Genomic DNA, 20604 nt, shown 5'->3' with positions numbered 1-20604 from the left:
AATTAGATCAAAGTTTCTACAGTTCACACACACCAGCCCAATCAGTGGGATTAGAGTTGACAAAGGTCACCAGTGCTGGTGTTAACACTGAGAGAAACTCTGCAGAGCTCAAAGGACTGAAGCGTACGGGACATGTGCCCGTACGATGTCACAGCTCTCATACAAAGAGGTCTGCGGGGTTGAGGCCCTTTGCATTGGGCGAAATGAAAAATGAAATGAAAAGAAGCAGGAATTTGTGCTTCCTATAGTACAACTAGACGCCTTAAAGTGCTCATTAAATGAAGCAGTTTCATATGATTGATTGTTTTTTTTGCGTTCTACTTTATCAATCCCAGCTTGGAACGGCATCTTCTGCATCAAACTCAACGATTTTGACATAAAGGGCAGTCGTGTTGCAGCGCCAGCTTCAGTTCTGATGTCAGTGTCTTCGTCAAGGGCAACGCCGGGATCATTCTTACATAGCTGACAGGTATTACATCGGTGAAGGACAGTTGTTGGCGTTTGCTGCATGTTGAGCAGTGTCGAAAGATTTCTAGTTCAACCTCGCCTACTTCCTCGGTGCACAGAGAAGGAAGCCCGTCGAGGCAAAACTCAAGCATCACTTGTAGCGTACAGAACTTAATTGTCAGACCAACATGTTTCTGCTTGTGGCCTTTGTCGGGGTCATTGCAAAACACATCACAAAGGCACTCAAACAAAACGGGCATTAGGCGAAAACATTTGGACAGGTTAAAAAAAAATCATATACATATACAGTAGTATACATATGAGCCAACGGGAAGCCCACACACAGATGAACTGGGCACGTGGCCACACGGCTTCGGGGCCAATCACATTTCCAAATCTGGCAGAGAGGCAAGCGGAGTACGGACACCTACCTGGTCCACAAAGAGAGTAAGTGCATCCAAGGGGCAGCACTCAAGCTTGTATAGAGGAGATCTTCACCCAAAATGTGGCTATTCAATGTGGCACAATCCAATTACACTTTGAAAAGTGTTATTTACACACACTGCGAAGTGTCTGCAAAATGTGCAAGCTGAGAAAAATAGAACAAAACTTTTCAAGAAAATATGAATAAATAAATAGAAGGAGAGCAACAAGACATATTCTAAAACTACATAAATAAGAGATTTGGTAAATAAATATCTCTTAAAAACACCGAAAGTCTTCATTTGTGCCTCTGGATAAAACTTTTGTGGTGAAAAATAAATCCATAACCAACACTTTGGCTGGACTGATAAAACTATAGATGAAATGTGTGGCATTTCATTCAAATGACTGCGCCAGCCCATCTGTGTGTGGGTGTCGTATTGGCTGGTAGGTATGTGCACGTATATGATGGTTGTCTTTTATATCTTTTATATTTTGTTAACCGTCTTACACGTTTTTGGTTTATATGCGTATCTTTGTGGTGTTTTTTGTGACGATGGCTGAAACACAGTCTGATGGTTTGAATTTTTTTCGTTTGATTTTTTTTAACTGGATTCAAATCATTTACATTTATAAAGCTGTATAGTCGGGTTAGGCAATATATCGATATTGTTTCGCCATTGTGATATGAGACGATATTGTCTTATATTTCAAATAGCGTTACATCGTGATATGACAGGGTTAGTGTTATATTTTCCTGGTTTTAAAGGCTGTGTTACAGTAAAGTGATGACCTTTTCTGAACTTACCAGATTGCTCTAGTTGTTCAAATAGATTTTTATCCACATAGTCATTACATCAACATTACTCATGATTACTCATCATTGTGTAGACTTTCCTACAATACTGTTCCAATATCAATATCAAGGTATTTGGTTGAAAATATTGTAATGTTTGATTCTGTCGCCTGGTCGCAGCATTTATGAAATAGTTTTGAGGGATTTTCAAACTATAGAGATACATACTGTGTATCACAATATAGCCTGAACATGTTGAGATATTATTTAAATGCCATATTGCCAAGCCCTTCAGGTTGGTGTGGGTTCAAAATATGTATCTTTTTTTGCCAATGCCAGGTTTTCTTTGCAACAAAACATCAGCTGCTCACCATCATTTGTGTTTCTGAGACACAAATCTCTCTTGATTAAATTATACTGAAGAATTAAATCAGCAGCTTATTAAATTTACATGTTTGTTTGGCCTTATTTCAGCACCATGAGCTGTCCACAGTCCTACAGTATCTGTGTGATCACACCTTTCCCTGTTCTCCTTATCTCCTGGACGATTACTTATCCTCATCTTCAGTCCTTAAATATGGTGTCCCATGAGGGTCAGTTTTCAATCCATACCATTTAACATCAGTGCCCCGTGAAAAACACGTATCTCCAAACGTCAGAAAAACTGCTCTGTTTTCAGCTTTGTGTGCCAATGCACTTTTTACATAGCTGTATATAAGCTATGTAATACATCGGGATGTCCAGATACAGTTTTTTGCCCCAGTTTCAAGCCAAGTCATTTAATATTTAGTATAATGTTTCACTCTTAGACACAAATTTTCGCTCAGATATAGAATTGGATGTTTGTAGTGTAGAGTCAGGCCGTAAAGGAGAGCAGTGCTACAACACTTGCACGTTGAGGTGGACAGTACAGAAACTTAAGGATCTGCATTTATCGTCTTTATACAGATACAGATTCTGTAAAAGAGTGGCGATGTCACGACCTAATTGGCTAGAACGTGTTGCCTTCGATGGTTGGGTGAGTGACATTGGTAGGTTTGGTAAGAATATCACTGGAAGCACAATAAAAAAAGAAGAAGCTAGAAAATGGCGGTGATGCCTTCGCAACCTGGGAAATAAACAACGCCACTCTGCAACCAAGTCTTAGATCAACTCATTCATTTCAGCATTTTAAGGAAGTATCAGAGGCATATTGGTATCTGTATCAGAACAACCCTGACAGTCATATGTTATTATTACATTTGGAGAAATTAATTTACTTCTTTACTATTTAGGAGCAGTGGGCAGCCACAGCACAGTGCTCAGCAACCCTCTCCTGTTTTGAAGGCAGCGTCTTCTTAAAGGGCAATGGCATGTCTGATTCAGATAGTGCGTGTCATTGTGCTGCATAAATAGAAAATAAATATAAAAGTATTTGACACCATATATAAGAACAAAGGACGCACTGGAGAATAGAGATACTTACATTCTGGGGAATTCCTCTCAAAATAAACTAGTTTCAGGGTTCTCTATTGGCTATCAAGGAAAGCTGGCATATGTGTTATTAGCTTGAACACACAGTTTGACATGCCTTGACATGAGCAGGCCCTGGCCTGTGAAGCTGCGACCGGCAGCTCTACTGATTACTTTGTTGGTTGGTCAGTCAGTCCGCAAGTTTCCCCACCGCAGAGTTTTCGCTCTAGGACTAGGAGGCTGAAATTTGGCATGTGAAGGTTTGTGATATGTTCATTCCAACTGGCTCTGAGGGGGTTTGGCAGTAGGAAATCGCCTACGACAACAAGGCCCATAACTTCTTCCGACTCGTGTGACATGACCAAAGTTTGTAGAAAAAGACACACACACACACACACACACACACACCATTTTGCCACATCCCCTTTCTCACGAACTGGCTGCCGTTAACACTTCTTGCTGCCATCATACATGACGCCGAGTTCCTTTTTCATTGACGGCAGTTTTCCTTCCCCATATCTTAACTGTGCCACCTTTCATAACTGGTGAACCATTTGTTGTACAGTCTTCTAAGAGGCATAACTGAACTCAGCGGAGTTGCTTTTTCATTGCTCTACTGCCTTCTGTCTGTGCACCAGTTCATGGTCCACAAAACACTATCCGTTCATTGGTCCACGAAGCTGCGTCCACCTTATAGCAACGGCAACTTTTTCATAGTACATTTTTAGTAATAAATCAGAATTTGTGTTTATTATAGTAAAGAGAGTAAATAATGTTCACATATTGGCATTTTTTGGTTAATATCGTAGGTGCGCTTGACGTAAGTAGGCCTACACGTTAGAGACTTACATGAATTGGAAAAATAGTTGCTATTTTTGGGGGTTTCCCTCAGGAAAGCCTCATTCACAAATAGTTCAGTGTTACAACGTCTCTAACAACAGGCAGCAAAGGCATTTCAGTTGATCCAGATGGCAGCCGATCGCTCCTACTAAGCCGTTACCGTATTCTGTTATTTTCCTATTTGTTCCAAAAAAAATGAATAAGAGAAAGACAAGATAACCCTGCATCTAATTCAGGAACCAGGCACAGAACAATGATCTGTTCCTCCAAATGAAAATCGCCACCTTAAGATTAAATTCCTGCATAGCAATGTTTCACGACTAGTGACAAGTCTATTGTGCATGACGTGCATGTGTACACACAAATCTGATGATTCATTATCTGCTCAGTGATGGGAAACAAAAAGGAAACAAAACCTCTTATGCCGTGTGTCCTGGGGCCTGTCAAAACCAGGCACACCACGGTACACAGCCGGGTCTGTCATGTGGGTTTAACAGCCCATCTCCTCAGCTGTAAAGAAACATTACGGTGCAGTAATACAGTGCGCTGTGGTCATACTAATGAGCGTGTATGGGTAACAGCTACCATGTGGGTTTCTGTAGTGGAGTCTCACCTGTGGAGTTGTTACTCTGAAGGATGCTCCTGTCGTGGGGGTGGCAGGTCGTGGAGAGATGCTGTTCTGGGCCTGAGCCTGAGCTTGAGCCTGAGCTTGAGCCAAAGCCTGCTGGGGAACCATCACTAGCTGGCCCAACTCCGTTCGTACCAACACCATCCCTTGAACAATCACAGGGAACATTCATTAGAGGAAACGCTGTCACATCATGGCGATTGAAGTGTATTTGAACCAGCTACTAGCCAAATGCAGATATATTTTTGGTTCTGTTGGCCACTTGCACAGATAACCAAGTATACTTCTAAAAATTCTGGCAGGCGAAATAGCAGCAAAAACAAATGCTCTAAACAGGCAGTCAGTGTAAATACAAGTTTAAAACACAACACAACAGCAAGACTAAGAAAAGAATGGGAAAAAGGTGAGATCATTGGATTGATACAATAAATGGCAACAAACGGAAACTATCAATTATTATGTCAAGTGCACTGGAATTAAATGGTGAATGATCTTATACCATGCATGCTGAAAATACTAGGGCTGCGACTAATGATTACTTTCATTATAACTTAAACTGCTGCTTGTTTTCAAAATCAATCGATAAATCGATAAAAGTGCTCATCAAAATTACATCTGCGTATTGCTTTTTTTGTCCAGCCAACAGCCCAAAACCCAAGAAATGCTGCAAATCCTTTCATTTAAGAGACTGGAACCAGCTAATGCTTGACTTTACATACGATACATCAAAATATTTGGTGATTTCTTTCTGTAAACTAATTGCTGCAGCTCTCAAAAATACTTGTTTCTGATCGACTGGAAAGCGTTTGTCTCAAGTCGTACCATTTAAATGTTCAACCACTGTTCTATATTAACCTTTACCACGGCTGAAACAGACCTGGCCATGGGTTAAAATGACTCTTAACAAAATGATGGGCTTCCTCTGATCTAAGCAACCATGGTCTAAATCCTCCCTCTCATCTGTTATTTTCATATGTGTGGATAGCCCATCATGTGCTGTTGTTTATTTCACTGCACTTCAACACTGCTTACACTGCCACTTCCCCATTTTACCATTCATGAATGGATATCAGAGTTAAAGGTCAAGATAAAAATGTTTTATTACAAATGTGTTTATCCTTGAGGAATTTCCATGAAGTAGAAAACACCTGGTAAACAGGGTATCCAAATTAGGAAAAACAAAACGTTGCACGGTTGCACGTGTGTGAGAATCCACACTCAGACTTTAAGGTTAATTGGACGATTTCATTAGAGCTTTGAAACACTTAAATAATGAGGAACCACAGGATCGATATTACTCAGCTGAGTTGTGCATCCCTTACTTTACTGACAGCAACCGGATAAAACTACAGAAACAGAACCTGCACATTCTGCGTGGAGGGCAACAGGTCCTCACTTATTAAGTTGCTTTTTCCTGGGCAGCAGTAGTGTTATAAAAGAGCCAGTGTATGACGAGCATGTGGCACTTCTGAGAAGGTAATTCCACCGGTGCTGCCTTGAATTATCTTTTGTGATTCTGCACACTTTGAGGGACTCTAGTTGCTCGTACTCTACGTACTGAGTGTATATATTTTTCCTGTCTTTATGCACTACGAATGAACATTTCAGGGTGCTAATGCGTTTACACTGATGTCAAGACGTATTCCTCCATATTTTTTGCACCTAGGCATAGGAAATCCTTCTGATTCCTATTCTTTGAAATGCTACGAGGAGAAATACATGTTTAAAACTTTGTTGACAGTCATGAGAGTTGCTGCCATTCACCAATTTACCACAGCCTGTTAATGGATGTGTCATTTTGTTAACAATATACGGTGTATGAGTACATTGGTGGTCACATTTTTTTTTACAAGACTTGTCATTGTCTTCTTGACAATGGACTCATACAAATGAAGTCATAAAATCATTTGCTGTGGGATAGAAGTGTGACACACGGTCACACATAAAAATCACAGGATTCATCTCTTAGGGAGACTCAGCACCAGCTAAATAACTCATAAGTGCAGTTGAATGTCATTTGGCACGCTCTTACGTGAAAAAGTCATGTAAGTTTTGTCTTATTTCCTCTTTTTAATTTCACAATTGTGGTATAAATGTCATGTTAATGTGCTGTTAAGGATGCTTGGTGTATTCTTTAAACTTTGCACAGCTCAGTCGGCCCATCGTAGCGCTAACGCTGCTGGGTGAAGCGTTTGACTCCCCAGGTGGCCATGCTAAAGACTCACAGCACCTGAGGACCAGGCACATACAAGACACAAAATGAACACAGCATAAGTTGGAAAGCTTGCCCGACACATTCAGACAAACATGGTACAAAGAACAGGGTGTCACACATACACATACAAGACATAAGGTCATTTTTAACACAGTTGTAAACAGCGGCTTCTTGCTGCTGTCCTCCCACCTCCTGCAAACCTTACCCGGTGGGATGGTAAACCCGGGGGGCAGCTGAATGGTCGTCTGCTGCTGAGGCGGTCTGACAATCAGCTGGGGGGCTACGATCCTCTGAGGTGCTGGAAGCCCGGGACGGGGTTGAGACTGTGCAGAGGTGGCCACAGCGGGTGTCGGAGAGGGGGCTGTGGGCCTGACCATGCTGAGGGTTGTGGTCACTGATGTAGTCTGACCGGCTCCACATACAGAACTTGTTGCCACCCCTGTGACCCCGGCAGCAGCAGCAGCAGCTGTGGCAGAGCTCAGAGGCTGGCTCACTGTTGTGGTAGTTGTGGCTGCTGCTGCTGCTGCTGCAGTGGTGGTGGTAGTTGTTGGTGGTGTGACAACAGAAGGCGCAGGGGGAACAGTGTTTATTACAGAGTTGACACTACCAGACTGGCTTGACATTACAATTTTGGACTGACAATCGTCCGCTTGGGAAGCCCCAGTGTCCGTGACGGGTTTGCCGTGGTTTCCCTGTGACGCTGAAGAGGTGGCGGCTCCTAAGCGAGTGCCCTGCTGGACCAAGGCCGACGCACTGGTCCCGTTGCCGTTCTGGGCTATGCTCGCCACGATGTGACTCGGGAGTCTGTGCAAAGCGATGGTGGGAGTCCCCCGGTCGAGCGCGATCGCCGACTGACCGACGGGGAGGTTAGCGTTGGATAAGGTGAAAGTCGAGGTGTTGATGGAGGATGTCGCCGGTCGGGTAGAGTTTGGCGGACTTGGCTCGCCGGTGTCCACGGAGCTAACGCTCTCAGCCACCGCTGTGTTGTTGTTGCTGCTGCTCCTCCGCGTCGTTACAGCGGCGCCGTTCAAACTCTTGATCCGAGCCGAGGCGCTCCTCCGCGGGGTGGCGATGCGTTTTCTCGGCGGGCTAGCTTCCGTCTCGCCCGTGCCGGGGCTAGCCTTGGACCCCCGGCTGGATGCGGTGCTGATGCTGGCCGGCGTGGATGCCAAAGTTGACACGCCAGACGCGGTCAGTGTTGTGATGGATGCTCCATGTGATTGCGACCCGCCGCTAGTGGCGTTAACACCGGCAGCCGGAGTGGCGGACGGCTCGCCGAAGGAAGGGGTGCAGCCCGCAGGTGGAGACGTGACAGTTTTATCCAGGCTCACGTCTTTAGAGTTGATCTCCTGGCGCATCTCGGGTTTATTACGCCGTCCTTGTTGTTGTTGTTCTAGTGTTGTGGTGCCCACTGGAGCTGGTAGCGTTTTTCCTAAGTGATGGTTAGCGGGGGGCACCGAGCCAGCGCCTCCGTTTTCGTCCGTTTTCCCTGCTGGGTTGCTTTGGCCGGCAAGCTGTGACTCCAACGAGCCCACCAGGTCGCTCACAGCTTTTTCATCCACCTCTGAAAAGAGCATATCTTCCAGGGGGTCGGAGGCGCCCGCCATCTCTGATCACAGATAGCTCTTATATTTTTTTTTTTTATTATTTACAGTGCGCCTGCGTGTTACTGGGCATTGTGGGAATGAATCTGACGTCATTAGAGGAAGGGGGGGGGCGTCCTAGTTGTATTTTTTTTATGTATTTTTTTTTTTTTTTTTTTCCAAGTCTTATTTAATGAACTGTGATGAAGAGCTGTTGCACTAGTGTGTAAGTAACATGTAGTTACGTAACGATCCCGTACTACGATATTTGGCGGCCATCAGATGCGTTCAAGGTGTTCAATGTTCACTGTTTGCAACAAAAAAACGCAATTTGGTTTGTCAAAAGGCGTTATGCGTTTTCTGCATCTAAAAATGTATTATCTAGCAATATGGGGGCAGGGTGGAGGGTGGAGAGAGTCCCGCATGTGTAATCTCGCGATATGATAACATGGCTATATCTCAAATCTCTGTTTAGCACCCTAGGATTAGCCGACTCGTTTTCTTCCCTGAAAAAATAAATAATAAAAGGCAATAAAAAAGCACGTGTAATCTAAATACGAGCCTGAGTTTTTAATGTTTTCGTCAAACAATCCGTTTTCATTCACGCGAAAGGGAGGAAGCGGGTAGAAGAGGATGCGACTGTAGAAGATTAAGACGCAGCCCCTTCTCCCAGCATCCTTTGCGGCGGGGCGAAGGAAAATGCAAACGGCCATGTCGTGGTAGAAATCAGTCCACGAACCGAGCGAGTCTGACTCACGGCGTAACTTCGTAGTTCGTGTAATGTAGCATTAAAACTACAGCTCTGAAAGCAACACAAGTACCCTCGCGTTTGACATTAAGCAGATTTCTTGGCAGTAAGTGCGTTATTAAGAGCAGAAGGCGAAAATGAGCGGAGGAGGGACGCCGTACATTGGCAGCAAAATTAGCCTAATCTCCAAGGCCGAGATCCGCTATGAAGGGATTTTGTACACCATTGATACTGAAAACTCGACAGTAGCTCTTGCTAAGGGTAAGTTAAGTGACCAGGAGGTGGACTGCAGCACTTAGAAAAGGCTAAACAACGGCTTACAAACGAGTAAAGCGACTGGAAGAGTGAAATTAATGTCAGCGCAGTTAGCTTTGTTGGCTAGCTTTGTAGCCAACTAGCCGTTAATAGCTAAGTGGGGCTGTAGTTAACACTTTGCTTCCTTTGTTTACCTTGTGTTTGGACTCACGTGAAATATGTGGCTCTCACTGCTGAGTACTAAGTGGTATACCGTATTTTAGAGGTCCTATATTACTATCAAACATCTCCTTCTAAATGTTTGAATGCTGGTTATTTGATAAGTTATATTTAGGTATTTATTTTAACTCGTGTCAAGTGAGGTCAGACAACGAGCTCACTCCGTGAAGCCTACAGTCTTATCCTAGAAACCTGTTAGCTGTTGATTAGAGTAAAAGTTGATCCTTCAAAAGGCAATCTTAGAGTAATGCTATTTTCGGATAACCTTTGACATGTGGCCTCTTGAACTATGAACATTTTCTTTTTTAAAAAAAATCTACTTAGATTAAATACAGTACATAAAAACAGCTTAATGGTATGTCATTATTCATAGTATTTAAAAGTACACTATATCACTGCTGTGAGAGACAATAAGTGTAAAATGTGGTATACTGCCCCGTGCAAGGATCTACACTGATACACAGATCTACTCAATAAACTAACGGGGTGAAGTAATTTAAGCTATCCTGTGAATTTTCCCAAACAGTTCGCTCTTTCGGAACCGAAGACCGGCCAACTGAAAGGCCTATTCCACCTCGGGAGGAAGTGTTTGAGTACATCATCTTCCGAGGAAGTGATATCAAGGACCTAACAGTTTGTGAGCCACCCAAAGCCACTAGCAGCCTCCCTCAGGACCCTGCCATAGTTCAAGTAAGTTGATGTGGATGCATTCTTCAAGCAGGTGATGCTCAGATGTATCTGATAACATTAATTGTGCTCAATTTCATTTTATTTTCAATGTCTCCCAGTAAGCCAGCCTGTACAACACAAGAATGTTAAATCAGATTTGCCTTCATAGGACACCTGCCGCTCCATGAGTCAAAATTTGTGTAATCGCTTTCTTTGCAACTGAAACTTTAGTTGATATAATTTCGGTTCTCGTGGTTTCAATAATCATAAACTGTCCTGCTTGTAAGTGTGGCTCACTGAATACACAAGTTTTTTTTACATGAACTTGCGCAACTGAGATAGTGAGCGTCACAACAAGCAGTTATGTTTCCAAACTACAGTTGCATAATCCTGTCTTGTAGAGATGATTTTATCAGTGCCAATGGTCAGAAATGACTGCATCAAAAATAATGTTTTCATCCTGCGTAAAACCCATGTGAATTTGTGTGAAGAGCTGTTTTTCAGTCAGTGTTTTTCAAATGTTTGTAAATGTATGTTTGTTTTTCTAGTCATCAATTGGAACCAGCAATGCTGCACCACCTCCTTCATTCCAGTCAGCTGGGCCCTATGCTCCATTCAGCAGGGCCCCTGTTGCACCATACAGTCAGTTTGTTGTTGCACCCCTCGCATCTCAGCAGTTTGGATCTGCTGGGGCAGGAGGTAAGGATTGTTTTTTTATTCAAAATAAGGGTCTAATATTTCCTGTTTCCACCCAATATTGTGACATATTTTGGGGAAGTTTTTGCTAGTTTCAGCATGATGTTTTGTTTTTTTTTCTTTTGAACTAATGAACTCGCAAAAAACGCTAAATCAGCAGGACATGACCCATTATATAGCTTATTATTTCAGCCCTCACTATGAAGTAGCAGACACTCATCAACACTTTTTATTTGCATTGACTCGTAGCTTATCACAGTGAGCATCATTGGTGTATTTAACATATTAATGCTTGTATAAATCACTTGACACACAAATATTCTTTTTAAAATTTTGTGATAATAATTCACCCCTATTGCTCAGCTCTGTTTGAGAGCTACTGGCCATGGCAGATATATGTAAAGGTTAGAAGCTGTAGAATTACGTTTATAGTTACTGCCATAATCCGTGTAACCCCTTTTTTTAATGACCGCTTAAACATCTGAAACATTTTCAAAAACCAGCCATGTAGGCAAGGCATCTGTTTCTCTGGCAAATCTGGAGCAGCAGCTGATTCCTGCTGTTTTTGCACAGACCACAGCTGCATGTTGTCTTTTGAGTGTCCTGCTTTGCACCTGAACCCCCAACATGTGTTGGGCTGGGATAAGTGGAGACAATCAAGCAACACATTTCAGAAAAAATGAAGCTTGTACTAGATTGCATTCCTGTGTGTTTGTTATCAATTTATTTGATTGCTTTGCAAATACACACAGCTGATACTGGCCTGGTTACATATTAAATATCAGTGATGTCCATTTGTGTCAAAATATAAGGGCCTTCTTCACAGTTACAGGAGTTATTTCCACACATTTTGCTACTTTTGCATTATGTTGTGTGTCGTGTTGTATCACTCAGGATCAGGTGCATCACTAGACTCTCACTGCCTCTGTCACCTACTAAAGTCCTCTCTGCTTAAGAAAATCATATAATTTGAAAATGTCTTTGCTGTCTTCTCCAGGGCGCACCAGTCCCAAGCATGACTCTTTAACAAAAAGTGCCCCCCTGGAGAAGCCAGTGCAGGCCCCAGCGTCAGCTGCCCCAGCACCGACGGCACCTGTAGGACAGAGGAGTCAGTCGGGGGCTGCAGCTCCCAGACCCCCCGGTACCTCTGCTGGCAGCCAGATGCCCCCAGACCTCCTGGAGCAAAGAAAAGGTAAAGATACCTGCTGGACATGTAATAGTTAATTTCCACAAAGTTAAAAGTTTAACAAATCTTTTATGTGTCTGTGGTAGCCTGAAAGTTTCTTGACCACTGTGCGCACATGCATTTAGTGCTTTGTTTGAGCCTTACAGCTGTATTTTGAGTTAAATTGATGGTGAATGTTGGTTTTGCTGTTCAGCTCCTGAGGTTCAGAAGGTGTCACAGCCAGATAATGAACACGGTGCTGTTGAAAACAGGGATCCTAACAGACACCAAGCTGCTGGTAAGTAGTTTTCACGATTACTTAAGAATACCCATTAACACACTTAATTGCAGCCACTAAAATGTTTGTTTCCAACAATTTTCACTGTGATCAAGTCATTTGTTTCCCCCTGAGGTGCTTGATTGTTCACAAAGTAAATGTCTTATGTTGAGTGGGGAAAAATACATCGCCCTTGAATTTAGAAGTCTTGATTACTGTTTACTAGTCTGTTTTTGTATACAAATATTACATTTTGTTTGCTGTTTTTGAGTATTTGAGGTGGATGTTAACATCCTGAAATTAAAGCTGATGGTCAGCACTTCAAACTTAAATACATGGTTCCATTTTAAATACTATGTGCTGTAGTTCAAAGTTAAAGCAACCCTGCCCCAACATTGTTGACTGTACACTTTGCACAGGCCTGGATGTTGCTTGTTGGAGTATTGCTGGATTTCAGTTTTGCCCCTGTTTTTTCTCAGCTGCTGCTCAGTCCCACCGCCGTGGCCGTGGAAGAGGAAACCGCAGCAGAGGCAAAGTAAATGTCCGTAGGGATGGCCCCATGAAGTTTGAAGAAGACTTTGACTTTGAGACTGCCAACGCCCAGTTCAACAAAGATGAGATTGATAAAGAGCTCCAGAACAAGCTCAAACTGAAAGGTAAAGTGTCTTTCTTCAGTATTCACATGGGCCACAAGCTGCTACCAGCTACAAGTTGAAAAACAAGGGCGATGCATTAAGCTGTGACCAGTGGACAGTTCTTGTCAGGTCGCCTTGTAGGCTGAAACCGAGATGCACAGATTGAGATTGTGTGTCTGTTGCAAGATGCAAACGTGACTGTTTGCATCTTGTTTATCCTATCACCATTTTTGTAGTCGAAAACACAAGAAAACAAGTTCACAACCAAAAGGAAATCTATGGTAGAACTATCGATTTCTTTGCACAGTACTAAATCATTAATGTTTTATGCTTCATGTGACAGTGCACTGAGATGGACACAAATACGCAGATTGTTTTTGTTTTTTCCATTCATCTTCAATGCATTCTGACAACCTTTTTAAATAATACAATACAAAAATGTCTTCCAACATCACCACAGATGACAAGGTGCAGAATGGAGAAGAAACTGCAGACTCAGAACATCAGACCACTGAGGAGGAGGAGGCTGTGAACAGCTCATGCTACTATGACAAGACCAAGTCCTTCTTCGATAACCTGTCCTGTGATGGCGCAAGGTACCACAGTTCACATCCTTGATCTGATGGACTAATTAATTAACAATTTAATTGTTTCTTGAACAGATTTTGTTCCACTGCTTACAGTTAAAACTGTGTTCACACCGATAGTAGCACCATCAAAAAAAGGCAACAGTCTGTGTTGGTACTGTTACCTGTGGAAAAACATACCGAGCAGGTGCAGTAGTTCATCTGAGTTGAGACAGGATCTCATCAAGACATCAAACATTTGGTCTTCTGTCTCAACACATGCAACTTAACCAGTGGAATTGGCAGGTTATTTGCCACTAGGTGTTAATCTACCTGGACACATGTTTTCACATCTGATTGGCCAACAGTGTTTTTGTCAGATGACAGAGAACTACCCTGCTTCTGACGGTGTTACTGTCGATCTGAACAGTATCTGTGTGAATTATTCTCTAAACTAACCTCTATACATTGAACATAACCATAATTGTTTCTAATCAAACTTGCCTATCGTACACTATTAATACCTTTTTGTTTTCATCTCTACTAGTAAATCGGGTGGAGGAGGATTTTCAAGGTATGTCATATGTTTTCTTAGCTCTGTTGAAGGGAGGGCCCTCAGATGAATGGGAGCAAAATCTGGAAGTTCTCATGAAAAATAAACGGTTTCACATATTTGGATTTGTAGTAAAACTACATGATGTACTTGTAAGGTAATGCATAATGAAGTATGTTACATAAACTGACTTCCCACCACATAGAGAGAGATTTGAACCATTACTGTTTTTTCATAATGATACACCAGTTCATGTTATTTTCTAATAATCTTAAATGCTTGAAAAGATATTTGCAGGATATGTTGACATTGAGAGCCAAAATCCCCATTTTCTCCTGTGGTGCCTCCTCTTAGTGTTTCATGTTTGTCGAGGTCCGTTTTTACCCAAAAAAGACAGGCGGGTCATGATTGGTCTCTGTCTGTTTTAGCCAGCGAAGGTCGACCTGGGCAGAAGAGAGACGAATGAATTCTGAGACATTCGGCATACCGCTGAGACACAATCGAGGCAGAGGGGGTTTCCGTGGCCGAGGCTTCATGGGTCCCCGCGGAGGCCGAGGACGACCAATGAGCAGAGGTTCCTTCGGGCCACCCCGGGGTGCCCCTCCCGGTTTCAGAGGCGGATTCAGAGGTGGCAGAGGAGGCCGGGATTTCTCTGATTTTGAATACAGGGTGAGTTATTAAAATGTATTATTAAAGTGCGGTATGTAGAAAAGGAGACGGATGATTGTTCTAAGCTTTTGTTGTTTTTTTTCCAGAAGGATAATAAGGTGGCTGCATAGTACAAAGAGTCGTAGCCCCTCCATCATGAAATGATTCCTGTTGAAGAAACTCTCTGGTTTCAACGTTTTGACAGACAGAATGAAGACATCCTCTCAGTCACCAGCACCGGGGTCGACTGCTTCACATCAGGGGGTGAGAGTGCAGCTCCCTTTTCTCCACTTTGAGAAACAGGCTTTTTGTTTTGTTCCCCAGTCACCAGATCGACAAGAACATGTGTAAATACTTCTGCTGTATTTTTGCATCAATCAAGTTCATTTCTTACTGAAGTTCAAGTCTTTGATATTGTAAGCTGTATGCAGAAAGCCCACTGATACTGTGAGTGGATCACAGTTCATGTGATCGATAGCTTTATTTTTGCTTTTTCTTTCAGTTTTTGTTATTTCGATGTTTGTTATCACCAAATTTCACTGCATTGCCTGTTGCATATTTGTCTGTGCTCAGACCGACTCAGTTTGGTTGTCATGTGTTCAGTATTTTTACCCAGTTTGCAGGAAAAGTTTAGTCTTTTTTTGGACATCTGTCATTTCTCAATGAAGTAGTGAGATCACAGCCAGCTGAAAGTAACAACATCTGATCTGAGTATAGTAATGAACGAATGTATATCGAGCTCATCTCTGGCTCGGTTAACTGGCGACCACCTTTCGCACTGTGTCCGACCCCCTTATGACCCTCCGAAGGGTAAGCTGTTATGGATGAACTGGTGGATCTTCAGCTTAGTGCCCCCCAGCAAATTGTGGCTCTCAAGACAGACTTTTTAGTTTAGATTTTTAATAAATGTGTATTCAGTATTTAGAAAACCTCTGAAACCTCCCACACGAGAGTAATTCTGTTTCTGCTTTACGTTTTGTAGTTGAACCTCTGGAGGCCTGTGAATGAAAGCCTCGCTCAGGCAATCAATAGGAACCAGTCATTTCATTGATGTATGGGGTTTACAGCATTAGCCTTAGAAGTATTTGTTGACTGTAGATTTGTTTTTTGACCGGGTCTGTTTTTTTATAGTAGACAAAACAAACAGCATTCCCATGATTTGTGTCTGTGGAAGAGGTGCATCCATTACTCTGAATGCCTTTAGAAGTTCCTTCTCAGTTCATTCAATTTACATTTGGATAAAAAAAAAATGCTCTGCTATTTTGCCAAAAACAATGTGTGAGCATTCAGCTGAGCAAAAATAATTGACAGCCCATCTGTACATGTTATCTAATTTTAGTACTTCTACCTTTTCTATGTCCAAAACATACTGAGCCGTCTGTTAGAGCACATTCTCATTTTGTTACCAGACATTTTTGAATTGTCTTACCGTTTTTTGTCATCTGCATTGTTTTCCCACTGGCTACGTTCAGCTGTGTCCACTGCAGAATGAACTACTTGCAGTGTTGTAAGGATTGTTTTTTTTAGGCAATCTCATTAATGGATTGAATGATGTCTCAAAACGTACGTTCAATACGAATGGTAAAAAATTCTGATCGCTCAGCCCTCTGGCTTGTTTGCAGCTCCTCTCTTGTTGCATTGTTGTCAATGTGATTGTTCTCTGGAGTGAATTTATTTTTTTTACTGACTCGTAAACAAAGGGACAAGAACTGGATGAAGTGCCAGTGTGTTGTTGGGAGGTGGGATATTTCTTTTTCTGTTTGACTCTGATTTGTTAGTACTTTAGGGACTTCAGAGTACTTTTGCCTTCAGAGTGGTGAATTTTCTACAGCTCTCCCTTTAACTTAAAGGTCACCTTTTGACAAAAGTATTGATAGCACTACAAGGTGAAAAAAAACTAGATCCTTCTCAGTAGCTGTGGTTGTTTAGAACAAAGCAGCCCAGTGGAAAATTGTGCTGTTTAACTGGATATTGCACAGATTGCTAATCACCGCATGATAGCCATAGAAACCATCACTTTATATGGGCTTTCGCAATAACCAGCAAGATTGGATTTGGGACAAAATGTATTACTGAACTATTACAGACTGACATGTTTTCATATGTTTGTTACTCCTTCCAGTCACTGGAATTGTAAACCAAGAATTGTTTTCTTGAGAATATCAGCAAAATGGAGTTTTTACGTAAAAAAAAAAACGAATAAAGAGTTGTACAATAGCCATGTCTCTGATGTTTTATTTTTAATCCACGTTTACATTTTCAGAAATACTACTTCTGCATCTGCTAACAGGCCGACTTCTAAATCTCAAGATCCCCCCATATCATACCTTGTTTTGTGTATTTGTTTGGAAAGTATTAAAATTGCTTCTTCTATATTCTGCCATTATATGGTGGCTTTGAAATATAACGCAAAACAACACGAGTAGGGCTGCAACTATTATTTTCATTATCGATTAATCTTCAATTATTTTTACAATAAATCGTTAAAATGTTTAAAAAAAAGTTGTGAGAAATGCTCCTCACAACTCTCCAGAGCCCAACTTGACGTCTTCAAATGGCTGATTTTGTCCAACCAACGGTCCAGAACCCTAAAAGTGCACTCGCACTAGGCAATCCATACCAGCCCAAGCACGTTTGACCCCAAGAGTCCAGTTTGACTAGTGTGAGCATGAGCATGATTATACTTCATGTCCACGTTGCGTGCTTGTGCTCATGCATGTGCAACCGTACCGTGCCGATCACACTTCTTCAAACCGTGCCAGGGCCCAGAAAGTGGGAGCGCTCACACTGGTCAAACAAACTGGACTTCGGGGGTCAAACATGCTTGGGCCCGGTATGGATTGCCTAGATTGAGTGTGTCCTAAGACTCTCAAAGAAAAGCAGCAAATCCTTCCATTTTTAAGAAGCTGGAACCAGCAAATGTTAAACGATTAATTGAAAAAATTGTTGGCAACTCTTACAAGTTGATTAATCGACTAATCCTCGCAGCTTAGAGTAGAATGTGATTGGATCTGTATCGAGTGTTCGACCATTTCATTTTAATAATTACAGGATTGATATAAGTGAATTGATGCTTTTGTTTATTGAACTGGTAAATGAGAAAATCATTTTGATTGAGTGGCACGAGATCACCTCAGCCACAGAGAATTGAACCTGTTGTCATGTAAATGATTCTGTACTGCTATCTACCCAATACTCTTACCTTTATCATTATCATAGTGTCGCTATACTGCTTATCAGAATTATTATGCAAGTACTTGCACTCTAGGCCCTTTTCACTGCAGACATTTTTGTCATGTCATAACAGGATAACCACATGTGTAACTGATAACATTAACACGGGCTGCACTCCACTTGAAGTAATTCACAATACAGCAGAGCCATCATAAGTCACATTAATGACACCTGTACTTTTCCTGCTATGACACTGTAAATGAGACTCTCCAGAGCCCAACGTGACATCTTCAAACAGCTGATTTTGTCCAACCAACAGTCCAAACCTAAAGGTGCACTCACACTAGGCAATCCTTACCGTGCCCAAGCATGTTTGACCCCCAGAGTCCAGTTTGTTTGAGCATGAGCATGATTATACTTCATGTCCACTGAAAAAAATGCTACATCTATAGCATGTCTGTCCATCCTGGGAGAGGGATCCCTCCTCAGTTGCTCCTCCTGAGGTTTCTTCCATCTTTTTTTGCCCCCGCTGTTAAAATTTTGTTTTTTTTCTCAATGTGGCAGAGGATGTCGTTCACTGTACAGTTTGTAAAGCGCACTGAGGCAATGTGATTGAGATTTTCGGCTATATAAATAAAATTGATGTGATTTGACACGCCAAAATGTCTCCTGTGAAAAAAGACCTGAAATAAATCAATTCCTTTAGACATATTTAGCTAATTAGAACTTGCTGCTTGTTCATTTATAACTGGATTTAAAAAGCAAACAAGCAAAAACATTATTATTGAAGTGCAGAATAATAAAAGTATAAATGTTGTTTGTTTAATTTTGTCAAGATGGATGACAATTCCTCACAGGTCCAAGGAGGGGTCACAACTAGTCCTTTTATTTGACATTTTGGCCTGAGGGTGGCACAAAAGGACAGTGTGCAAAATGCAAAAATCATCCTCTAGAGATTGAATGTGTTGTTTAAATTCAAATGGTAACATTTTTGCCTGAGTGGGTTTTTTTCTGAACCCTCATGAGGGTTCACTTATGCTTGAAACACGAGGATTCATCCTCTGGGACAATAACCAGAGTAAAGACTGGTACACGGCGGGTTAAATAACATGACTGGTCCGCAGCGCTCCAGAATGTGGCGGTAATGCAACAAGAACGACACAACGCGACGGTCAATACAACCGACGAAGAAGACGAGGGGAGAAACACCAGAAGAAGAAAACGCGTCCCGTAGCAAAGAGCTGTGGCTTCATAAAAAATGTCGATTGTTTTTGTGCCAAAGAAACTACGAGGGACGGCGAAAATTAACCAAGAAACAATACAGAGGGTAAAAACATCAGTGCGGTGTATTTAACGAAGCTGCTAACTAACGCTAGCTGTTAGCTCATCACTTTAACCCATGGCGCCAGCGTTAGCATTTAGCCACTAGCTAGCCACTTCGCTAATTTATGCTGCACACCATTATTTACATACTACTGCACTCTGTGTAAATATTCCATGTTATACACACTGGCTTGCCTGTTCTCAGCGATGATTATAGCCTGTTAAGATATATATAAGCATAGACATATTAGCTGATTAAAGTGACTGTATGTGAGTCAGGATGGTTCATGTTTTTGTTTTCTGTCCCAGCTGCTGGATGAAAACGACCAGTTAGTCAGATGCATCACTGAATACATGCAGAAAGGACGAGCAGTGGAGTGTGTACAGTAAGTCAAAACAGCCCTCACTGATCTGATACTTAACTTAATAATAATGTGCAATGAGTGTTATGTGTAGGATGTGTCTGCTCACTGTGGTGAGTTGTGCTGTGTATATGCAGGTGTGCCTCTCTTCCTCTACAGGTTATGTTCAGCTGCAGTTTTTCTTGTGTGTGTTTCTCCATCAGATACCAACAGATCCTGCATCGCAACCTCGTCTATCTGGCAACCATATCTGATTCCAGCCCAGACAACATGCCCCCCTCTTCAAATGTAAAGACAAACCACAAAATTCATGAATGACAACTACAGTCACAATACAGTTACTATTGTTCTGTTGACTTGTTCGTAATACTCTGTTGTTGTTTGTTTCCAGTCTACATCCAATGGGACCTCAGCCTCTGCGCCAGCTGTGAATGGACATGGAGGGAAGTGATGACGGCAGCTTCTGTCATTTATAATGGCCATGATTTGTGTTCAGTAATGTTACCTACTCCAGGATGACTAATGTGTCCATTCAGTTATATTGAATGTTTATATTATGTGGAAAAGATCAATGAAAACAAAGTGTTAATTTTTGTTTGTACATTAAAACAATATTTTATATTTTGTCCATGGTGTCACTTTTTGAGATGGTTCAATTCAGAGAACACATTGAAGGAGTTCACCCAAAAATGACAAGTCAGGGATCATCTACCAGCCCCATTTCTGGAGCATCACAGCTAATCACTGTTACAGCATTCTCCTAAACAACTGAAGTAGATGGAGACTTGTTATAAAATGTAAAAGACACATTAAAAGAAATTAAAAGAAACATTAAATGGGTCCATCACTTGTCCAAGTCCACGTTTGTCACAGCAGAGCAGCTACAGTGAGTAGACTTTAAAAGGGTGTAAATGACATTTTAAAATCACA

The 20604-nt window shown here is 41.9% G+C and overlaps 3 protein-coding genes across 6 annotated transcripts in view; 2 read left to right on the top strand and 1 right to left on the bottom strand.

The window, feature by feature from the left end:
* LOC311260303 (transcription initiation factor TFIID subunit 4) overlaps window positions 1–8419 on the bottom strand; it is an 87498-nt gene extending 79079 nt beyond the window's left edge. For all 3 annotated transcript variants that reach the window (XM_084357971.1, XM_084357972.1, XM_084357973.1), the window contains exons 1-2: window positions 7007–8419; window positions 4572–4732 (exon numbers count right to left, since the gene is read on the bottom strand). In XM_084357971.1, coding sequence (XP_084214097.1) covers window positions 4572–4732; window positions 7007–8408 — 1563 coding nt within the window. In that variant the 5' untranslated portion in view covers window positions 8409–8419. The remainder of the gene's footprint in view (window positions 1–4571; window positions 4733–7006) is intronic.
* Window positions 8420–9052: 633 nt separating this feature from the next.
* lsm14ab (LSM14A mRNA processing body assembly factor b) lies at window positions 9053–17032 on the top strand. Of its 2 annotated transcripts, none has more exons than XM_084354930.1 (10): window positions 9053–9393; window positions 10133–10296; window positions 10824–10974; window positions 11969–12163; window positions 12351–12434; window positions 12893–13069; window positions 13509–13644; window positions 14162–14188; window positions 14596–14836; window positions 14926–17032. In XM_084354930.1, exons 1-10 carry the CDS (start codon window positions 9270–9272, stop codon window positions 14944–14946), a joined length of 1320 nt encoding a protein of 439 aa, XP_084211056.1. In that variant the 5' UTR covers window positions 9053–9269; the 3' UTR covers window positions 14947–17032. The 2 variants fall into 2 exon arrangements, with proteins under 2 accessions (XP_084211056.1, XP_084211055.1); XM_084354929.1 differs by having other exon boundaries at window positions 14923–17032.
* Window positions 17033–19152: 2120 nt separating this feature from the next.
* On the top strand, window positions 19153–20300 carry ss18l2 (ss18, like 2). The gene is made up of 4 exons (XM_084352526.1): window positions 19153–19316; window positions 19622–19698; window positions 19878–19962; window positions 20066–20300. The coding sequence occupies exons 1-4, from the start codon at window positions 19248–19250 to the stop codon at window positions 20123–20125; spliced, it is 291 nt and encodes a 96-aa protein (XP_084208652.1). The 5' UTR covers window positions 19153–19247; the 3' UTR covers window positions 20126–20300.
* Window positions 20301–20604: the final 304 nt, after the last annotated feature.

This window comes from Pagrus pagrus (genome assembly GCF_965226575.1).
Source record: "Pagrus pagrus genome assembly, chromosome: 1".
Classification (NCBI taxonomy): Eukaryota; Metazoa; Chordata; class Actinopteri; order Spariformes; family Sparidae; genus Pagrus; species Pagrus pagrus.
This window is presented reverse-complemented; position numbering and strand designations above follow the sequence as displayed.

Excerpts from the sequence above, each read along its gene's own strand:
- ss18l2 (XM_084352526.1), top strand. The coding sequence starts at position 19,248 with ATGTCGATTGTTTTTGTGCCAAAGAAACTACGAGGGACGGCGAAAATT. Across the intron at positions 19,317-19,621 it reads ACCAAGAAACAATACAGAGG|CTGCTGGATGAAAACGACCA; the intron begins GTAAAAACATCA and ends TTTCTGTCCCAG. Across the intron at positions 19,699-19,877 it reads CGAGCAGTGGAGTGTGTACA|ATACCAACAGATCCTGCATC; the intron begins GTAAGTCAAAAC and ends TTTCTCCATCAG.
- lsm14ab (XM_084354929.1), top strand. The coding sequence starts at position 9,270 with ATGAGCGGAGGAGGGACGCCGTACATTGGCAGCAAAATTAGCCTAATC. Across the intron at positions 10,297-10,823 it reads AGGACCCTGCCATAGTTCAA|TCATCAATTGGAACCAGCAA; the intron begins GTAAGTTGATGT and ends TTGTTTTTCTAG. Across the intron at positions 10,975-11,968 it reads TGGATCTGCTGGGGCAGGAG|GGCGCACCAGTCCCAAGCAT; the intron begins GTAAGGATTGTT and ends TGTCTTCTCCAG.